The 21,689-nt window shown below is 43.5% G+C and overlaps 1 protein-coding gene across 1 annotated transcript in view; it reads left to right on the forward strand.

Annotated features, from left to right (window-relative positions):
- The first annotated feature begins 470 nt into the window (after positions 1-470).
- Positions 471-21,689, forward strand: part of LOC126252269 (lipase member H-like) — a 68,965-nt gene continuing 47,746 nt past the window's right edge. The window contains exon 1 of the mRNA XM_049953142.1: positions 471-572. Within this exon, the coding sequence (XP_049809099.1) occupies positions 471-572 (102 nt within the window). The remainder of the gene's footprint in view (positions 573-21,689) is intronic.

The following is a 21,689-nucleotide window of genomic DNA, read 5'->3' on the forward strand; positions in this document are numbered from 1 at the left end:
ATCTCCGGATCTGTCCCCCATTGAGCATGTTTGGGGCTGGATTAAGCGTCGTCTCACGCGGTCTGCACGTCCAGCACGAACGCTGGTCCAACTGAGGCGCCAGGTGGAAATGGCATGGCAAGCCGTTCCACATGACTACATCCAGCATCTCTACGATCGTCTCCATGGGAGAATAGCAGCCTGAATTGCTGCGAAAGGTGGATATACACTGTACTAGTGCCGACATTGTGCATGCTCTGTTGCCTGTGTCTATGTGCCTGTGGTTCTGTCAGTGTGATCATGTGATGTATCTGACCCCAGGAATGTGTCAATAAAGTTTCCCCTTCCTGGGACAATGAATTCACGGTGTTCTTATTTCAATTTCCAGGAGTGTATAAACATGACTTATTTTGTAGACTTCATACAGTAGAAGTAATCTGTGTTCCAGTAGTGCAAATAAATCTAAGGTGGTGGTGCTCCCTTGGCTCAACATGTGGCAGCAGGTGATGGCCGCCATTGAAAAGACGCCAGTCGAGATAGGTGGCTACAGAAGGAGCCAATTTAGACCCTTGGATGTTGTGGAGCTGTGTCAGGTCTGTCAACATCAGAGAAGAAGTGGCAGCGAACTCCAGTGTAGGCCAGACATGCCGTTAGGCACAAATCCAGCGATTGGCCAGCAGCTCACAGTGAATATGGTCCAGGAGGCACGCAATCATGGATGATGAAACGAGAATCCCCAGAAGGTGCCCTGGAATATTTATGGCACTTGATCCAACTTTGTTATGATATGACTTCGCTTTTGGTCACGTAGATCACAGAAGCAGTGCAGCACTAGGCCCCAGCAGGGTGTAATTCAGGTCACTCCTATGACAGTCTGACACTCGCAACACACTTCATTATATATGTTCCAGCCCTCGTAGCAGGTGGCAGGGCCCAGTAATCATATTCACTTCTGAGCTGAATGAAGGCGTTCGTCATGTCAACTCAGCACTTTACAGCTTCTGGAGCAGAATGTGGCTGACAGCTTCTGGCTTGCCTGGCTACAGATTGTGGATGCCCATTTGGAAAGGTAGAAGCATAACACCGCGTGACACTTTGATAAACTAATGTACTGAACAGTAGTTTCAATATCTGGATTTAATAAACGTCAAAGCAATTAATCCAAACTAAACTGCTAGGCTGAACGAAATTGTAACAAATGGCCCCACATGTCACCATTTTATATTCGGCTGCAGATAATCGTCAATTTGCAGTTGTAGAGATATTTTAAACACTTTATCAGTCACATGAAGTTACGATTTTCACATGGCAGCACTTGCTCTGATATACAGAAAGGCTATGTCACCATTAAAAAATATTCAGACATAGAAAAATTAGAAACAGATGGAGAAACAACTTTTCCTTTCAAAGTCTATAATGACAGCCTGTCCTTCAGCGATTATCAGAAGAAAATTATTTTCAGATGCTACCATCTACTGGAAAGAAAGTGCATTTCTGCCAGTGGTTAATTCGAAATTTGCATGTAGTAAGTTGCTCCATGTAACAACTAGCCTGGTCTCTGAAAAGACACAAGTAGATTACCGTAAACAGATGTTTCGGGATTTTGGACAGGATAACGAATAAGAGAACGAACATTCTTTTATTAATTAATGCCTTTACATTTACACACACAAAACAACTCTTTATTTATTTTTGTTTGTTGATTACCCAGGTAGCAGCACCGCTGACCATATAACCATGACATCACTTCTGGTTATGCCTCCTACATTTACACAAGGCTACTGGGTGCTGACGATCAAGTGTGTCCTGATTTCTGCATCGCATAATCTGGGGCACCGTGTCACGTAAACCTGATACTGCATCATACTACCCTTTATGTACACCAGCATGTTTGCAATGGGGCCAAATATTAACTGGCGATGTTTGCGGAAATTTTTTACAATTTCGTTGGGGGTAGTGGTTATAGTATTTTACATTCAAACATTACAGTTAACGTTTTATTTCATCAAACCGTCATGTAGTCTCCACAGAGCAAAGCATAAGTTAGTATTATCAACAGAAGATGGCAAACATTTCCTACTGCAAGATAAAATTTTTACCCTGAGATAGGTCACTATAATGTTTGCCTGACTTTGAAAAGTAGGTGACAAGTGGGTAGTTGAAAGCAACCAAAATTAGTTTTTCCCCATATGTATGTGTAAGAAATTTAAATCTTAAAACTACTGTTCAGTATGTTATTTCATCAAAGTGTGATTCAGTTGCCACTGTGTGACAGCATACGTCAGCCAATCGTCTGTGTGTACACGTTGATACAGTCTCCAAGCATGTGATATTTTGTAAAGTCAACATACATGCATGTCTGCTTTCTCAGATAAGTCGAGACTTGCGCAGTTTCCAAACTATGTGTTACTTCGCTGAGTCAAGTGTGCTTTCTCAACTTGTAACTAGACTCTCATCTCAAAAGTGCCAATAAACGTGCCGTGTGGGTTTTGTACTCTTCTAGGACAAATATTCACGTATTTTTATAAATAATGCACACAATTTTGAGTTTATTTAAAGTCTGGTACAAATATCGAGCTATTGTTAGCAACACCTGTAGCATAACCTTCATGTCAAATCAGTAGTGCTATGTGTGTTTTGTACTGTTATAGGAGAAATATTTAGATATTTTGATAGATAATACAAATTATTTTAAGCGTTTTTTTTTGCTTTGGTGCGAAGATCGAATTTTTGTTCATGATCACAGGCTGAACTATCCTCTGTGTGGAACCTTGTCCATCATTGTCTTTGATGTATTCAAATCGAGGAGTTGCCATGTTCATCTAAGTTATTATGAAGCAAACATCTCGTATTGGTTGCTTTTCGAAGTTAAACTTGCGTATTACGAAAATATGCAGTTTAAGTGATACACTACATTAAAAACATATATCCAAAGCATAACATTTTTATACTGTCATTTTCCTAAAGTGTTGGAAATTGCGATGTCTGTGGATAAACTTGCTATGCATCTTGGTATTATTTAGTAGTTGAAAGGAGATATAGACTGTAAACTTTTTTTTTTTTTTAGAGAGCCTTCCTCGAAAGTTCATTTTTGTACAAATAGTGGAGGCATTAACCACATCTTAATATGCAAACTACACCAGTAGCATCAATATATTAATTTTGATACATAGTAAAACAATTTCCAGTAGTGGTAATAACACTGTGATACTTAAGCTGAGAGTACACAATCATGATTTGATGTCAAGTGAATCTTGATCTGTAGATTACACAATAATTGCAATCTTGTTGTACCACATCTGACACCCACTGTCATATTATGGCACATCATCTCTCACTTTATGGTTCATACACAGTCAGTCTCTGGTGTTAGAATACTTTCAGATCTGAACGCTCATTTGTTTGTTTGAAACTGTTAACTGTCATTGCCTTGCCTGATTAGAATATTACTGTAGGCAACATCTTTTTTGTACAGCTATCGAACAAAATATGTACTGACTCTTTGTTTGGAATTGTCAACTATAGCTGCTTGCCTGCTTAACATTTTATTTTAACCAACACGTGTTTTGTACAGTAATAGAACAATAATACAGAAAATTTAGATGTGGAAATGTTTACCTTGGGGGACCATTCTGCTTTCAACAACTTTCGCACAAAATGTAATGGGGTGTGAGCCGTTCTGCGGCTTGCGTTGGACCTGTTTGTAGGTTTCCGCCCTCTGTTGGCGGTCAGACCATATCCTTTAGTTGGCATGGTTGTTGTTGTTTGTCTTCTTATAGTCTTGACTGGCGCCACTCGTTTCGCAAGCATTGCCTGTCCGCTAGTGGCAGAAGCGGCGGTTATCGATATGTAGTAACTGTTGCCTACCTTTGGGGCGACGTCGTTGTTTTTCCGTGTCCTGTGAGGGTGGCAGTTCGTTTGGGGACCCAGGAGCAGCCAGGTCTGCGCAGTGGAGAACACGCCCTGACCGCTGGCGGCACGCATGAACTGCTGAATGGAAGGGCTGTGGTCACGAGGGTGCACGACCTCGTCGTGAACCAGATCCTGCAGGCTTTAAGATGAGTGCATTTCAGTTCAAGTAGATAAACCTCCACCACTGTGACATCTCGCGATTCTCCAGTGACGTGGGTTCGTGTTGCTGCTCGTGGTGTCGCCGAGGCTAAGAGCAGCGAGTGGAGTGCTTGGGGAAAGCGGATCTGATTAGCTTTCCTCAACTTCTTATTGCTATGTACTGCGTTCAGCTTTTTACTATTTAAGTTCAACCAGCGGTATTTTTCCTACCTGGTGGTCGCTAACGCCCCAGTTACCTACTGTGGGGGTTAGTGTATGTAACAGCAGTGTACGTTTCCTCGCCTTGCCACTGCTTTCAGGTAGGCGTGTAGTTTTGACAACTTTCTTTATTGTAGGCCGATTGTGATTCTTCTACTCTGGTGGTAGTGATTCCTTTCTCGTTCCGGGCGCTCTAAGCACAGTATTCTAGGGGCACAGTGCATTCCGCCGGTTCCGGCTTTGGCGTGTTGTTCCATTCTTGCATTTGGTTTATTGGACGTCAGGCACCTTCAGCAAGATTATCATTAGTCATTCGTTAGACTGCCACTAGTCTGAGTTAACATCTTGTGAAGTGAGTGCAACTCTTGGCTGCCTATCTCAGGGCTCGCGAAAGTGTTTGTTGTCGGACCTTCTCAAAGGTTGATTCCTGGAGCACCATCTGTGTGTGACTGGTCCTTGTGTTTTATTATTGTAATATTTATGACCATACCTTGTAATGCCTACATTAAAAGTTATGTATGTCTAGTTAATAGTTCCGGTCGCCTTCTGGAATAAATCTAGCAGTGTAAGGGTTGTGTTACAAGGTTACCATCTTATTTCATCCATTGAGTGGTCTGTTCCTTGTTTCTTTTAATTAATCTTTGCTTGTATTTGCTTTTTTATAAATTTTTTATATAATTTCCGTTCCTGGCGTGTAAGGCCTTCAGCCGTGATTGTGGTCATTTGTTTTGAAAAGAGTACTTTGATATTTCTATTTTAGCAGTAGGCCTTAAAACCCTATTTACTACCATTCCTGGCGTCTGATACCTTCTGCTGTGTTTGTGGCCACTTACTTTTTAATATTTTAATACCTGTAGCGAGTTCTTAAATATTTTTAATTTATTGCCAATCTTGGCGTATAAGGGCTTCAGCCATGACCACAATGGCTTGTTGTTTTTTAAACATTATCTATATCTGTATTTTATGTAACCCACTGAAAACACTATTATTTACACAGTTGTTTATTCCTTCATTAATAACGTGTGGTATTTTTTTATTTATTGTTGAGTCTGGAATTACTGTTTTAAAAATAGATGTGTGTAACTGTAAAAGGCAACCAATAGTAACCGATTATGGCCCCATCCATAATCGTAACCGAATCCTGCCTTCCTTTGACTAACAGGTATCAGGGTGGTGTTATGGCAGGGTGTGGGGAGAGGTTTTCTGCTGGATGTGGACGGAGGTGCAGACGATTTAGGCTGCCAATTTTTGCCAAAACTCTTTATTAACAATCATACAAGAACACAGAGCAGAGCGCTGTAGCAGGCTGACAGTAGACGGCACGAGGCGATGATCCAGGTGGTAGCCAGATGTAGGCGAGCCTAAGAGGTCTACCTGGCAATGAAAATGGACCTCCAGGCTGGAGAGCAGTGGCTCAATCTGAGAAATGGAGATGTGGCAGGTGTTGGCTGCCGTGAGACCGGGCAGTCAGACAGCAATCACTGCTTCATGGCCTGGAGATGGCAAACACAGTTGCATCATAAGTAAAGCGACGACTGACATCATGGTAGAACTCTATTGTGCCAACCAGGGGATTTAAATGCTGCGGCCCAGTGCTGAGTTTGCGGAAGATCTGTGTTTCTATGTCACCTGGAAACACTGGGAGTGGAGGCTGATGACTGGGATCCAGCTGTTGTTAATGTGTCAGTCGGTCAACTGCTGAAGCTTCCTGAAGACCCACTCCTAGGTCATTTGCACTCAAGTGCAGTGCAGTGGAGTACAGAAGTGTCGCTGTGTGCGAAACTGTAGTATTAGCAGGGGCACTGCGAGGCGGACTCACTAAGCCTGCGACCTGATTAGAGTTCTCGGCTGCTTTCCATGTTGCTAGATCTTTCAACTGCTGCAGATGATCGAACTTTGCTTGTTGCCAAAGGCAGTTTAACCTGTAAATTATGTCAGTAGTGCTACACATATTTCGATAAATAATAAAGACAACTCAGATGTGTAAATATTTAATTTGTGATTCTAATGTGCCTTGAACTTTGTTCATTGCCAAGTGCAGCGTAACCTGTAAGTAGTACAAATACGTGAGCCTTTGTACATTTTACTATTAAAGAACTTCAGACACGGAAATATTTAAACCGAGCATAAATTGTGCCTTGCATTTAGTGTTGTACAGTGATTGAATGTCGGTAGTTGCCAATTCGGAGGTACAGAGAACAAGGTAGGGTACATACTGGTTGAATGTTTCGTTTTAATGTCCTGTGGAATATGGGCTGTGATTGGCTGTTCACTTTAAATGACAGGTAAAATTGTGGGCTTTGATTAGGAAATCTAAATGTGTGTGGTGTGTGTGTGTGTGTGTGTGTGTGTGTGTGAGAGAGAGAGAGAGAGAGAGAGGGTGAGTGAGTGTATATGTGTGTGTGTGTGCGTGTGTGTGTGTGTGTGTGTGTGTGTGTGTGTATGTGTGTGTCTGTGTGCACGTGTGCTTGCATGTTAGCTGTAATAGGTTTTTGCAAGCTGTGTTAGTTTTTGTAAATTCAGCAAGATCGAGACAAGTCAAGACATGACTAGCCTGTGTGTTTTCTGCTGACCAAGCTGTATCAGGCTTCTGTAAAGTTAATCATATCAGAGTCAGGTTGACAGCTGACAAAGCTGACGTTCTGCTGATGAAGCTGTGTCAGATCGCTGACAAGACGGCAACTTTGGGGAACACAAATGGCAAGCAGTATACTAGGTTGTGGTTGACGCAAAAGGTCTCTGGTTGTAATATTTCCAAGAAAGTGGCGTGGTTTAAGAAGGAAATGAAAAATGTGACTTACTGACAAAAAACTAGACCGAGATTGGGAGATTAAAATGTGTGTGTGTGTGTGTGTGTGTTCTGTCTTGAAGCTCTCTGCTTGACCTACTTCCAGGAGAGGGATGTGGCTTTAGAAGGAGATGAAAAAATGACACCAAGTGACGCATACAGAACAAGATGGCGCCCTGGGGGCACATACCGATTGGCTCTCAGTGCCCGTAATAGCTGGTAAAATACAGGGTTTCGATCGGCTGTTTCGTTTTAATGCCTGATAAAATCCTGGTTTGTGATTGGATAATGGAGGAGGAATGGGTGGTGAGGAATGCATGTTAGAGGAGTGGACGAGTGAGTGGGGAGAGGAGGTAGGTGTGGATTAGAAAGGGGACTGGCTTAGAAAGGAGACATGGTTGCAACTCCTACAGTTTGAGGAACGGCCCATGTGCATATTGCGTGCAGAATGCCAACTGCTTTCCTACTGCTTACCCCTATTTTTCTCAGGATTTCGAACATCCTACGCCATCTTACATTGCCAACCACTTTTACTTGTTTGCTTTTGGAGTCATCAGTCTTCTGACTGGTTTGATGCAGCCCCCCACGAAATCCACTCCCGTGACAAACTCTTCAGCTCAGAGTAGCACTTGCAACCTACGACCTCAATTATTTACTGGATGTATTCCAATCTTCGTCATCCTCTACAGTTTTTATCCTCTACAGTTTCATCTACTACCATGGAAGTTATTCCCTGATGTCTTAACAGATGTCACACAATTCTGTCCCTTCTTCTTTTCAGTGTTTTCCGTATTTTCCATTACTCTCGATTTCTGCTGAGACCCTCCTTATAGCTTACCTTACCGGTCCACCCAATTTTCGAGATTCTTCTGTAGCACCACATCTCAAATGCTTCGATTCTCCTTTGTTCCAGTTTTCCCAAAGTCCAAGTTTCACTACGATACAATGCTGTGCTCAAAACATACATTCTTAGAATTTTCTTCCTCAAATTAAGGTGTATGTTTGATAGCATATGTTTGGTACTAGTAGACTTCTCTTGGTGAAGAATGCTGTTTTTGCCAGTGCTAATCTGCTTTTTATGTCCTCCTTGTTCCGTGAGTCATGGAGTACTATGCTGCCTAGGTAGAAGAATACCTCAACCTCATCTACTTCGTTATCACCAATTCCAATACTAAGTTTCTCGCTGTTCTTATTTCTGCCACGTCTCATTATTTTCACCTTCTTCGGTTTAGTCTCAATGCAAATTCATTAGACTGTTCACTCCATTCAGCAGATCATGTAATTCTTAACTTTCACTGAGGTTAGCAATGTCATCAGAGAATATCATCGTTCAGCTTGAATTTTAATTCCATTCTTGAATCTTCCGTTTACACCCGTATTTGCTTCTTCAGTGTATAAATTGAACAGTAAGGACGACTACATTCCTGTCTTACATCATTTTTAATCCGAGCTCTTCATTCTTGGCCTTTCACTCTTATTGCGTAGTATATTACCCTTCTTTCCCTGTAGCTTACCCTTATTTTTCTCAGAGTATCGAACATCTTGCATCATTTTATATTATCGAACGCTTTTTCTAGGTTGATGAGTCCTTTGAAGATGTCCCGATTTTTCTTTAGTCTTGCCTCCATTATCAACTGCAACGTCAGAACTGCTTCTCTGGTCCCTTTACTTTTCCTACAGTTAAATTGATTCTCGTATAACAGACTCTAAATTTTCTTTTCCTCTCTTCTGTAGAATATTCTTGTCGGTAACTTGGATGCGTGAGCTGTTAATCGGGCTGTGCAATAATTAACTCGCACTTCTCGGCTCTTGCAACCTAGGGAATTGTGTTGATAATGTTTTCCCGAAAGTTCGATGGTATATCGCCAGACTCACATTTTACACACCAAAGTGAACAGTCGTTTTGTTGCGACTTAACCAATAATCTTTGAGGTACCAATGGAATGTTATCTATCCCTTCTGCCTTATTCGATCTTAAGTCCTTCAAGCTTTCTTAAATTCTGATTCTAATACTGGATTCACTAGCTCTTCTAAATCGACTCCTGTTTCTTCTTCTATTGCATCAAACAAATCTTCCCACTTATAGAGGCCTTCAGTGTATGCTTTCCATCTATGCGCTGTCTCTTCTGCATTTAACAGTGGAATTCCCATTGCGCTCTTAAAGTTACCACCATTGCTCGTAATTTCACGAAAGGTTATTTTCACTTTCCTACATGCTGAGTCAGTCTCTCTGACAATCGTTTCGCTTTCTATTTCTTCATGTTTTTCATGCAACCATTTCACCTTTGTTTCTGTGATCGTCCTACTTGTTTCATTCCTAAGCAACTTCCATTTCTGTATACCTGAATTTTTTTTTAAATTCTAAATACCAATTTTTAATCACTCCTTCTAGTTTCACAAATTGTGATCCTGGCAGACCAATTGCCATCCGGACAGGGTCGCCATTTTTTTGACTCCATTCCTTTTTACATTCATTAGCCATCAGCAAAAAACACCCTGTGAGTACATTAGTGTCACTACAAGAAACAACAGGTTCTCTACAAGCTTTTTCTTACATATAGACAGTGAAGTACTGTCTGGGTTGTCCAATACTACATCAAATCATCTGATTCCAGGTTCTAAGTTTGGTACTATTTAGAACGACACTCAAATCTACAGAGGATGGTTAGTTTTTGTGACAAGATGTGCAAAAGATAAGGTTGCTCATGTTCACAGTGGATGCAGGCTGGTGATCCAATATTTTTACACCTCTGTGAGCGGCATTTACCTTTAGCTGCAATATGTTGTCAGCCGCCAGCTGGTGTGGCCGAGCGGTTCTAGGCGCTACAGTCTGGAACTGCGTGACGGTATGTTCGCAGTTTCGAATCCTGCCTCGGACATGGATGTGTGTGATGTCCTTAGGTTAGTTAGGTTTAAGTAGTTTTAGGTTCTAGGGGACTGATGACATCAGCAATTAAATCCCATAGTGCTCAGAGCCATTTGAACCATTTGTTGTCAGCTGTATGGCTGCCCTCGCCCTCTGAAAATCCTATAAAAAGCTAATCCAAGTCCTTACTGATTTTATCAGCTGAAAGAGCCCTAGGTTCCTCGTTAGGTGAGAAAACATGCACTCGTCCTTAGTCTGGAAAATATGGCGATACACATGCGCATGGATGGAGCTGCGTGTGTACCTCAATGCCCTCTCAGTTCTTGCAAGAACAATTAACTGTGTGGCCGTTTCGTTTCTCTACTATTAGAGCTAAATGACTCTTTAGCTAATTCCTAGCTGAATGTCAGCCAAAGTGAATGCAGTGTTCACACAAAATTTCTCTTTACGCATGCTGTTTGAGAGGAGAGTCCACGAAGTTTTCAGTATTCCGTCTTTCGTAGCAAACTGTCTCCCACCTGTGTTCTTTTGCACTTCGTGTCACGGCTTTTTAGAGCTATGGGATCGTTCCTTTCATCTCTTGGAAACTACTACGCCAATCGCAAAGGCCATACCTTCAAACTGCTCCATAATCTCGCCACCTCTACTCCTTCCAAGTTTATTTCAGCCAATTGGACATTTTGTGCCTGCCCCTGACACCTAAAAGTAACACACGTACATCACGATAGCACCACGGACCTTTCACGTGACCATAAAGGGCGACTCTATTCAAGTGCGTCTCAGGTCTGTTTGTATGCATCTGGAAATTCCTCAACGCAATTTCCTAAACAATTTCGCCATTGCAGGCAGCACTTGGTCGTCACCTGCTCCCTTCAGTGGACCGCGTGGTGTGTTCGCTGTCTCCTTCGATACAGGTCACACCAGGTTAAAAGTGTTTAACTGTATGCGGACTGTGGCTGGGCAACCCGAATCCGCCTCAGACTCGAGCGTCTCTTCCACCAGCTTTTTTTTTTCACCTTTTTCTCATTGACGTGCAGGATTTGGGTTTGGCGTGTTAATACAATCGAATCGAGTGCATTAGCTTTTTTCATTACGGACTGTATATTTTTACAGGCAAATCTGCTCACTATCACCGAAGTATGTCATGTGACATGTAAATCTACTCGTTGTGACATATAGAATCTCATGTAAGGTGCGAAATTAACATTTATTCAAGCTGTCACCCTACAATTGGACCAGTTATTATTCCAGAGTACCTTGACGGAGGAATGTACCTGGACTTCCTGCAGAGTATCTGCCTGGGTTGCTTGAGAATGTGTCTCTGGCAATGTGACAGGTTATGTGGTTTCTACACAATGGAGCACCACCCCACTTCCACATTACAGTTCACCGATAGCTCAATAACATCTTCCATGGATGTTGGATAGGATGCGGAGTCCCTGTAGCATGGCCTGCTAGATCACTGGACTTAGACCCCCTTAATTTTTACCTCTATGGAATCTGAAAAGCGTTGTGCATGGTGAATCAGTTTCTGATGTGCAAACCCTTCAACAGCCTGTTCACGAAGCCTGTGACACTATCTGGAGAGAAGCCAGAATGTGCGAAATAATGCGTCAATCCATGTCGCAACATGTGAACACATGGATTGCATCTCATGGACGCCACTTGATATCTGTTGCGACGTGCATGCGCTGCAGCTCTGTACTGTGTTCTAGGACGATTTGTTGTCGTTGCATTCACACTGTCCATTTCTGGACACATGTTTGTAAGACATTTTTTCCTCGATTTCCAGTTGGGAATCTATCCCTGCAGTTTGTTGGTTTTATTAATGATCACCCAGTACATAAAAACCTGACTGGATGTAGGAGAGTGTGGCGAAACAAGCGCTGTAACGTTTCAGAGATACAGAGGCGAGAAAGTGTGCCAGGACTTACCACAGTTCACTGCTAGTCGCGCCACGTCACCATAACGCGACTATGCGTAGCACACCAGTATTGCACCATAATTAAGAATGAAATTAAAAGTTAAAACTGCTTTTTCAAAGTTTGTCAACATATGCTTTAGTGTAATAATGTTTAAACTGTCAAGTCTCATATTGGTTAGGTCAATATTTTTAACTAAATGCATCGTTTCAAGAAAAAAAATAAGTGGCACTAAATAATAAAGCTAGGAAGCCAGACATAGGTCGTAATGTGCAGATGTATGTCAAAATTAATTGGTACAAGTCTCAACGTGGTTAAAGCAATATTTTAGTCAGAATCCACGTTTTTAAGAAAAATTAAAGGCGCTAAATATTAGAGTTAAAAATGTGAAAATTTATATGATGCTTCAGTTCAACATAAAAATAATAACTACATGACCCCATTAAGCTACCTCTAATAGTTTTCGAATAATTTAATGAAAATTAAATTTGGAACAAGAATGTCCTTATTTGTAGTAAAAAATGGTTCAAATGGCTCTGAACAGTATGGGACTCAACTTCTCAGGTCATTAGTCCCCTAGAACTTAGAACTAGTTAAACCTAACTAACCTAAGGACATCACACACATCCATGCTCGAGGCAGGATTCGAACCTGCGACCGTAGCGGTCTCGCGGTTCCAGACTTATTTGTAGTAGATTATGTATCTGTTATATTAGGACTATAAACGTTTGGTTACAACAAGTGGTGAAAGCTGGTAAATAATACAGCTATGACAAGATTTAGGACCTTGATGTTAATAACAACCAATACAAGGTCTCTTAAAGTTGTAGTTCAGAGATCATGTTCTACCGTCAGTTCCGTTCCAAAAATTCTAGTAGGCAAACTTTTAATGCTGCCGAGCTAAAACTTTTTCTGTGATTTTAACCAACTTACCTACATGCATGCAAAAATTATGGAGATTCTAAAATGATTCATAACATTGTTAGTAAATATTGTGTGTCCGAGAAAGCGGCCGATTAGAGAATGCTACCGTGTGCATAGGGCGGATGACAGCAGGTATTCCCTTGGCCGCTGCGCCACATGCATGAGTACAGCCCGAGAGGCAAGACTAAGCTTCACTTCGCTCCCAGCCACCGTAAGATGCACGTCAGTCAGACGCCGGAGTGCGCGCTGTCTCGGATGACGTCAGAGACAGGCTGTTACAAAACGCTTAGTTTCAGTTATAATAGAAAGTGAACTCGCGGGGACTGTAAACCGTCCTGGATCGCTTAGATTTCGCAAAAGTAACTGTTAGTGCGCCGCCCACAATGCCAACAAATCCGCGTGACAAGTGGTGACAGTTATTTTCCACTTTTGTGGTGGGCATTTATTTTGATTATCAGTAGTCAGGGCGAAAGACGATTTAGTAGGAACTTACCGTAGAGCTCGCCTCTGAACTGCTCACAATGCTGTTTAGGATAGAGAGGTTTACTGTCAGAATGGGCAGAATGAATATTATTTTGTTGTGCGTGTGAAACTTTGCTAAATAGATGTACCACTGAGAACTCAAAATCTTCATTTATAATCGTAGTTCTGATCCCGCAGAGGAAATAGAGAAGATGAACATTTCTTTCAGTTTGCTGGTCAAGAATGTGGACTTGCAGACTGGAAACTATGGGCAGTATGTTCTTAAATGTGTGTGAAATCTTATGGGACTTAACTGCTAAGGTCATCAGTCCCTAAGCTTACACACTACTTAACCTAAATTATCCTAAGGACAAACACATACACCCATGCCCAAGGGAGGACTCGAACCTCCGTCGGGACCAGCCGCACAGTCCATGACTGCCGCGCCTTAGACCGCTCGGCTAAACCCGCGCGTCGAGTATGTTCTCCATCGCTTTCTGGATGACCACGGAAATAGTTGCCAGGCTCTCGTAAAAGAGGCGAGCAATATTTACAACAATCCCAATTTCCTCTTATGACTATTATCATCATTATTCTCATCAATCCGCCGCCCCACAGAGGTACTGAGGGTATTAACCTGATCAGGTCAAATAAATACATAGAAAAATAAAAAGAAAACGTATATACATGCTCCATCACAAACATAAAAATAAATGTGTAACATACTTACCGTTATTGCTATAATGAACAATACTCAGTAGAGCCAAAATCGGATGGAAAGACACTGAGTCAAGAAAGCAGACTCACTGAGTGAGCTAAGAGCACAGCATGTGGAGTGACTTCTGAGTCGCTTCGTGATTCGCTCTGTGTGGGCTGTGGGGAGCAGAGTGGTTCCTAAGGCGCTTTGCGATATCTTCCATACAGTCTGGAACCGCGCGACCGCTACGGTCGCAGGTTCGAAACATGCCTCGGGCATGGATGTGTGTGATGTCCTTAGGTTAGTTAGGTTTAAGTAGTTCTAAGTTCTAGGGGACTGATGACCTCAGAAGTTAAGTCCCATAGTGCTGAGAGCCATTTGAACCATTTTTGATATCTTCCAGCCGGCCGCGGTTCTAGCCGCTTCAGTCCGGAACCGCGTGACTGCTACGGTCGCAGCTTCGAATCCTGCCTCGGGCATGGATGTGTGTGATGTCCTCAGGTTAGTTAGGTTTAAGTAGTTCTAAGTTCTAGGGGACTGATGATCTCATATGTTAAGTCCCATAGTGCCCAGAGCCATTTGAACCATTTGAACCATTTGATATCTTCCATGTGAGCAGTGGCTGTAGATTGTAGGTCGTCTGACTAATTTCTGCAACAAGATATTTCAAGTGTGACGCTACCTAAAAGGATAAGAAGTAACAACTCTATATGAATGCATGGAGTCTGTTCTTTCAGACATGTCCAAAAGAACATACATCACACGAAATCTGCAGCTGTCAAATTTGTCAAATACACACATCAAAAAAATGTTTTGCATCACCCAGAACTTCTGAAGACAGACGTGACTGTAGATAATGTATCACAGACACAGTCTCTTTGACTGTTCACAGATGTCACTAAACCCGCCCAGAAATGTAAACAACAATGCAGGAGTAGCGCCTATTAGACGGATGAGTCTGACAGCCGGTCAGTTCCAGTCATTCCACCAGGAAGGAGCGACACGGCTCGTGTCGTCTGGGGTTCAACCATGCCTAGATGGTCAATACCGCGGTTCGATCGCGTACGCATTGTTACATTTTACCAGGAAGGGCTCTGAACGAGGAAAGGGTCCAGGCGTCTCGGAGTGAACCGAAGCGATGTTGTTCGGACATGGAAGACATACAGAGGTACAGGAACTGTCAATGACATGCCTCGCTCAGACCGCCCAAGGACTACTACTGCAGTGGATGACCGCTACCTACGGATTACGGCTCGGAGGAACCCTGACAGCAACGCCACCATGTTGAATAATGCTTTTCGTGCAGCCACAGGACGTTCTGTTACGACTCAAACTGTGAGCAATGGGCTGCATGATGCGCAATTTCACTCCCGGAGTCCATGGCGAGGTCCATCGTTCAACCACGAAACCATTCAGTGCGGTACAGATGGGCCCAACAACAAGCCGAATGGACTGCTCAGGACTGGCATCACGTTCTCTTCATCGACGAGTGTCGCATATGCCTTCAACCGGACAATTGTCGGAGACGTGTTTGGAGGCAACCCGGTTAGGCTGAATGCCTTGCAGCGAGTGCGACTAGATGGAGGTTCCCTGCTGTTGTGGGGTGGCACTATGTAGGGCCGAGGTACGCCGCTGGTGGTCATGGAAGGCGCTGTAGCGGCTGGACGATACGTGAATGCCATCCTCCGATCGATAGCGCAACCATATCGGCAGCATATTGGCGAGGCATTCGTCTTCATGGACGACAATTCGCGCTCCCATCGTGCACATCTTGTGAATGACTTCCTTCAGGATAACGACATCGCTCGACTGCAGTAGCCAGCATGTTCTCCAGACGTGACTGAAAAGGGCAGTTTATGGACGACGTGACCCACCAACCACTCTGAGGGATCTACGCCGAATCGCCGTTGAGTATTGGGACAATCCGGACCAGCAGTGCCTTGATGAACTTGTGGACAGTATGCCACGACGAATACAGACATGCATCAGTACAAGAGGACGTGATACTGCGTATTAGAGGTACTGGTGTGTACAGAAACCTGGACCACCATCTCTGAAGGTCTCTCTGTACGGTGGTACAGCTTTCAATGTGTGGTTTTCAAGAGCAATAAAAAGAGCGGAAATGATGTTTATGTTGATCTCTATTCCAATTTTCTGCACAGATTCCGGAACTCTCGGAACTGAGGTGATGCAAAACTTTTTTGATGTGTGTATATTACGCAAATTGATGTAGGAGGGGGAGAGAGGAGAGGGAAGGGCTTATAGATATCTCTCTTATTAGGTAGCTGCGCGGACTATCTCGGCACTGTTTTTGGCCGATCCACATTCCCAGACAACATCCATTTATATAACTGATTCGCTGCAATGGGCAGTGGATTCACCAGATTCAGTGCGGATGCACACTTACGTGCGCCCTCCTTCGGGAATCTCTAGGTAGCAAGCATGGAGGACATGGAGAGGGACTGTATGTAAGTGGCGCTAGGTAGGAATGTAGCTCGGCCGAGAGTCATGCCGTTATGGTCCGCGCAGTTGCATTAAACATAGCGAATGGGTGGCGCTGTGGTTAACGCATCTGCATAGTAAGTGGGAAATCCCGGATCCGATTCCCAGACTAACACACATTTTTACTCCTCTCCACTGACGTTGCACAAATTCCTGATGCAGCTGATATCAATAATCCCTTCCCTTTTCTTTCCTTTCTCCTCCCTCCTTCTTCAACTTGCATAATAAGTAACTGAGCCATGTGTGGCTCACGCTCTTGCTGTTCATAAGTTGGCATCTTGTATTAGCGGTAGTGGCGTCTCGTAATAGTGGTAGTGGCGTCTTGTTTCCTCCTTGTGTTAATGACGCCACTGAGTTTACTAGTATTGTTTGTCCGCGAGTGGCAGCAGCAGCGGTTATCGATAGCCAGCACTGTGGTACTGTCTTTGGTACGACCGCTTGTATTCCCGGGTCGTCATGTGTGTCGGCTAGGTCGGTTCCAGACGGAGCAGGAAGGAGGTCCGCAGCGAGAGGGCAGGCTGGGACCGCTGGCGGCGTGCAGGCACTGTCGGACCGAGGGGCTGTAGCCGACGACCGAACCCAGGACGTTTGAAGTTGAGTGAACCATCTCCAGTACTGAAACCTCCACTGTTTGAGATCTCACTGTTGTTTGTGTATTGCTGCTCCCAGGGCCGGTGAGACCAACTGCAGCAAGTGGAGTCTGTCAGGTTGGAAGAAGCTATTAGCCGCCTTCTACTGCTTGATATTAGTTTGAATTTAGTGTTATTATTGGTGAAGTACAACCGGCGGTATCTTAGTGCCTAGTGGCTGCTAACGCCCCAGTTACCTGCCTTGGAGGTTAGCTTAATTTGCGGCAGTGTACTACCCTCATCTTGCCGATGCTCTCCGGCATGGCGTGTAATTTGACGCTTCCTTGATTGGGGTATGGATAATTGTTTTCCTTGTCTACCTTGGATATAGTGGTTCATTCTGCCTTTTAAAGTTTTAAACCTCCGATTCTGGAGGCGCGATGCTGTCTGTCACTTCACTCTCGCCTGAATTATTCCACCGTTGAACTGGTTATCTGGCGTTAGGTGGATTTGCTAAGAAGGCTGATCGGCGTTTAAACTGTGGTGACTTGGCAAGACAGCCAAGCCACTCGGAGGTAGCCGAAAGGCACGCGTTTAAGCTCACGCAGACTGGCGTGAGGTCTGGAACAGGACAATGTCTTGAGAATTGCAAATAAAGTACGAAGATCTTGGAATACTTAACTTTAATCCATAATTGGAGAACATCGCTCTTGATGATACATAATTTATAATCTCAATATAAACTGGTAATGGCGCCTTGCTAGGTCGTAGCAAATGACGTAGCTGAAGGCTATGCTAACTATCGTCTCGGCAACTGAGAGCGTATTTGTCAGTGAACCTTTCCTAGAAAAGTCGGCTGTACAACTGGGGCGAGTGCTAGGACGTCTCTCTAGACCTTCCGTGTGGCGGCGCTCGGTCTGCAATCACTGACAGTGGCGACACGCGGGTCCGACGTATACTACCGGACCGCGGCCGATTTAAAGGCTACCACCTAGCAAGTGTGGTGTCTGGCGGTGACACCACATAAACAGTCTCCAGTTTCAGCTGCCCTCCTTAGGTGAACATTACTCTTGGCTGCCTGTCTCACCGCTTACACAGCTTTAGTCACCTTCCTCATCTCGATCCAGGGAGCACTGTCTGTCCATCACTCCATCTTACTTGGTGAAGTTGTCACAATTGTTTAAAATTTACCCTACTGTTTTAACGTGTAATTGCCTTCCTCACTTGTAATTCAGGCCTTCAGCCGTTGAGTATTCTGAAATTGCTTGTGGCCTTCAGCCGACAGATAATTTTCAATACTGTCTGATAAGGTCTTCAGCCATTACTATAGCTTGTTACAGTTTTGATTGTTTAAGACGAAAATATCTTAGTATTTGTTAACGTGTAACTGCGTTCCTCACTTGTAATTCAGGCCTTCAGCTGTTGAGTATTCCGAAGTTGCTTGTGGCCGTCAGCCGACAAATAATTGTCAATTCTTTCTTAGTAAGGCCTTCAGCCGTCAGTGTAGTAAAATCTTGAAAATGATTGTTGGAAATTATTTCCTCAAATAAAGTGTATGTGTTTACTGTAACCAACGGTAGCTGATTACGGCTCCACCCTCAATCGTTGCCTTGTCCTGCCTCTCCCTGACTATCAGGTCACAGTAACAACCCACTTAAAAGTATGTAAAGTCTTATTGGGATTCCGCTATTTATTTATTTATTTCAAATCAAGATTAGAAGGAGGACGAGATTAATGTTTAATGTCCCATCGATAACGAGGTCATTAGAGACGGAGCACAGGATCGGATTAGGGAAGTATGGGGAAGGAAATCGGCCGTGCCCTTTGAAAGGAACCATCCCGGAATTTGCCTGAAATGACTTAGGGAAATCACGGAAAACCTAAATCAGAATGGTCGGAGACGGGTTTGAACCGTCGTCCTCCCGAATTCGAGTCCAGTGTGCTAACCACTGTGCCTCCTCGCTCGGTCAAGATTAGAAATACAGGGTCCAAACGATAACTGTTTACAGTGTACTACAGTGGGCTAGGAGAAGTCGAGACGAACAATTCTGTATAGGATATCTGTGGTCTATCAAATTGATAAACTACCTCAATTTGGCCAACAAAAACTACGTAGGTTGGAACTCAAATAGTGGCAACTACTTATTCGCAACCGATACAAAAGAGGTACATGTTTGCACCTGTTACTGTCCTTCAGAATAGTCACCAGCTTTGTGTAGAACCCCTTGCCAGCGATGGGGAAGGCTTAGTATACCATTAGCAGAGCCTATTCTGTTGATGGTGCGAATGGAGCGGTCTACTGCCTGTCGAATCTCTGGAACAGTTCTGAAGCGAATGTCACGAAGTGGTTCCTTCACCTTAGGAATCAAATCAAAGTCACAAGGACTTAAGTCCGGGGAGTATGGTGGATGGTACAGTACTTCTCAGTCCCATCGACCGAACAGAGTATCCATAGCTTGCGCTGTATTCGCCCGCGCATTGCCGTGCAAAATGATGAGTGGGTTGCGCAGAAAGTGTCGCCGCTTCTTTCGCAAAACTGGTCGCAGATGATGCTCCAAAACAGAACAGTAATACTATGCACTGACGGGCTGCCGCGGAGGAACGTAATGCGTTAGGATAACACCATCACAGTCGTACAAGAGAATCACCATAACTTTCACCATACTGGGGCTCCGACGCACTCTCGACTTTCGCGGCGACCCATAATGCTTCGAAAAAGAAGTGGCGACACTTACAGCGCAACCCATCCATCATTTTGCGCGACAATGCGCGGGCGCACACAGCACAAGCTGTGGCTGCTCTGTTCGGTCGATGGGACTGGGAAATACTGTACCATCCACCATACTCCCCAGACTTAAGTCCTTGTGACTTTGATTTGATTCCGAAGATGAAGGAACCACTTCGTGGCATTCGCTTCAGAACTGTTCCAGAGATTCGACAGGCAGTAGATCGCTCCTTACGCACCATTAATAGAACAGGCTCTGCTAACGGCATACTACGCCTTCCAATCGCTGGCAACGGGTTCTACACAACGCTGGTGACTACTTTGAAAGACAGCAACAGGTGCAAACATGTAACTCTTTTGAATCGGTTGTGTATAAGTTCCTACCCTCGTACATATGCCACAGCGCATGCGAGTCGTATGCGATTTTCAGTATCCTCACAATTAGCGGAATGTATTAGTCCTGGAGAAAAAATGAATAGTTCCTTTTTTGTCGGAAATTTAATGTAGTATAATTTTGTGCTAGGTTAAATTTTCGCTAATGACGCGTTTTTCGAGGTATTAAAGAAAATTGTAAATAAGGGATCTTCAAATTCACGTCCACTACCACGCCCCCTTGTCCCCCAACAGGTCGGGATCTCTCGTATGTTGTCCGTGGTAGTCCCCCCTATCACGGTACAAAAATATACGACTATACGAAAGTCTAATGCTATGTCTCCACTCACACAGGTCCTACACACTAACTTGAATAATTGGTTGGTTGCTCGTTCCACAAAGAAAGTCCAAACGAATGTTTTCTACCCCTTTTCGCTTCTTTGACCGAAAGTCTTCCAAAGTCCTGTTAAATACTGAGTCTAATGCTAGATCCCCTGCGTCTTCTATATCGACACTCATTTCTTTTTCTATCAGGTCATCAATCAAGTTACCCTCGCATTGTAGAGGACTTCATGTCCTCTTTTCATTCTGCCGCTCTCTCCTCTGCGGTTAACAGAGGAGATCCCATGGCAATCTTAATGTTGATATCCTCGCATTTACTTTCACTGAAGTTTGTTCGACTTTCCTGTAGGCTGAATCATCCCTTCCGACGCCGGTTTCTTTTTCGGTTTCTTCATATTTTTCTTGCAGCCATTTCGCCTTCGCTTCACTGCTCTTCCTGCTTCCAAGCGTAACAAAAAAAAAAAAAAAAAAAAAAAAAAAATAGAGTACACAAAAAAGTAGGGAAATCGGTCTATAATTAGAAGTCAGTTGCTTATCTCCATTTTGTGTATTGGTATCATCCCATATTCGACCTTTTTTTTGGTCTTCCTTCTCTGTCCCAATGGCTTTCAGGGAACCTTTCGAGTACGAGGTCGCAAGTTCAGTCTTCAGTAACGCTCACTTGAAAGTGTTGTGTTAACTTATGACAGGCAAAATATTAGTTGCCAATGGGGAGACAGAAAATGAATATCTGGAAGGTGCAGAGATCAACCTTCTACGAGATATATGTGTACACTTCTCAAAATGGACATAGTTGATAGTCAAGTAATGATCTAAACAAACTATTTACTTGTACCTTGAACACCGATTGAAAAGTGGTGTGCCATAGTGATCACAAATATTCGCACCATAAAGATCAAAAGTGAACTCCTTCGAAATTACAAAGGCGCGCATCCACTCTAGAAGAATGCATATAGAATCAAATCGGTGTAATTGGGTGATGAGAACTGATAGAATGTGATCGCACGCAACCGAATGCGAAACAGTCCGTCATAGAACTTATCGTGAAACTGGCTATCCTTTAAGAGAAAAACAAACACGCAGAGGCTTATTTTGTCCAGTGGTTACAGGTATATATTGCACAAGTTTCAGGAGGAATAGTTAGCTCCAAAGGAGTATGAATTTCACACACAGAGTAGGAATTAAGCTAAAGGAAGTAATTTTGACCAGATATTGGCCAAAAGTAGTGTTCATACCATAGTTCTAGTTCTCTTACGCGCATGTCCCCACACT

The sequence above is a fragment of the Schistocerca nitens genome, chromosome 4 (genome assembly GCF_023898315.1).
Source record: "Schistocerca nitens isolate TAMUIC-IGC-003100 chromosome 4, iqSchNite1.1, whole genome shotgun sequence".
NCBI classification, from domain to species: domain Eukaryota; kingdom Metazoa; phylum Arthropoda; class Insecta; order Orthoptera; family Acrididae; genus Schistocerca; species Schistocerca nitens.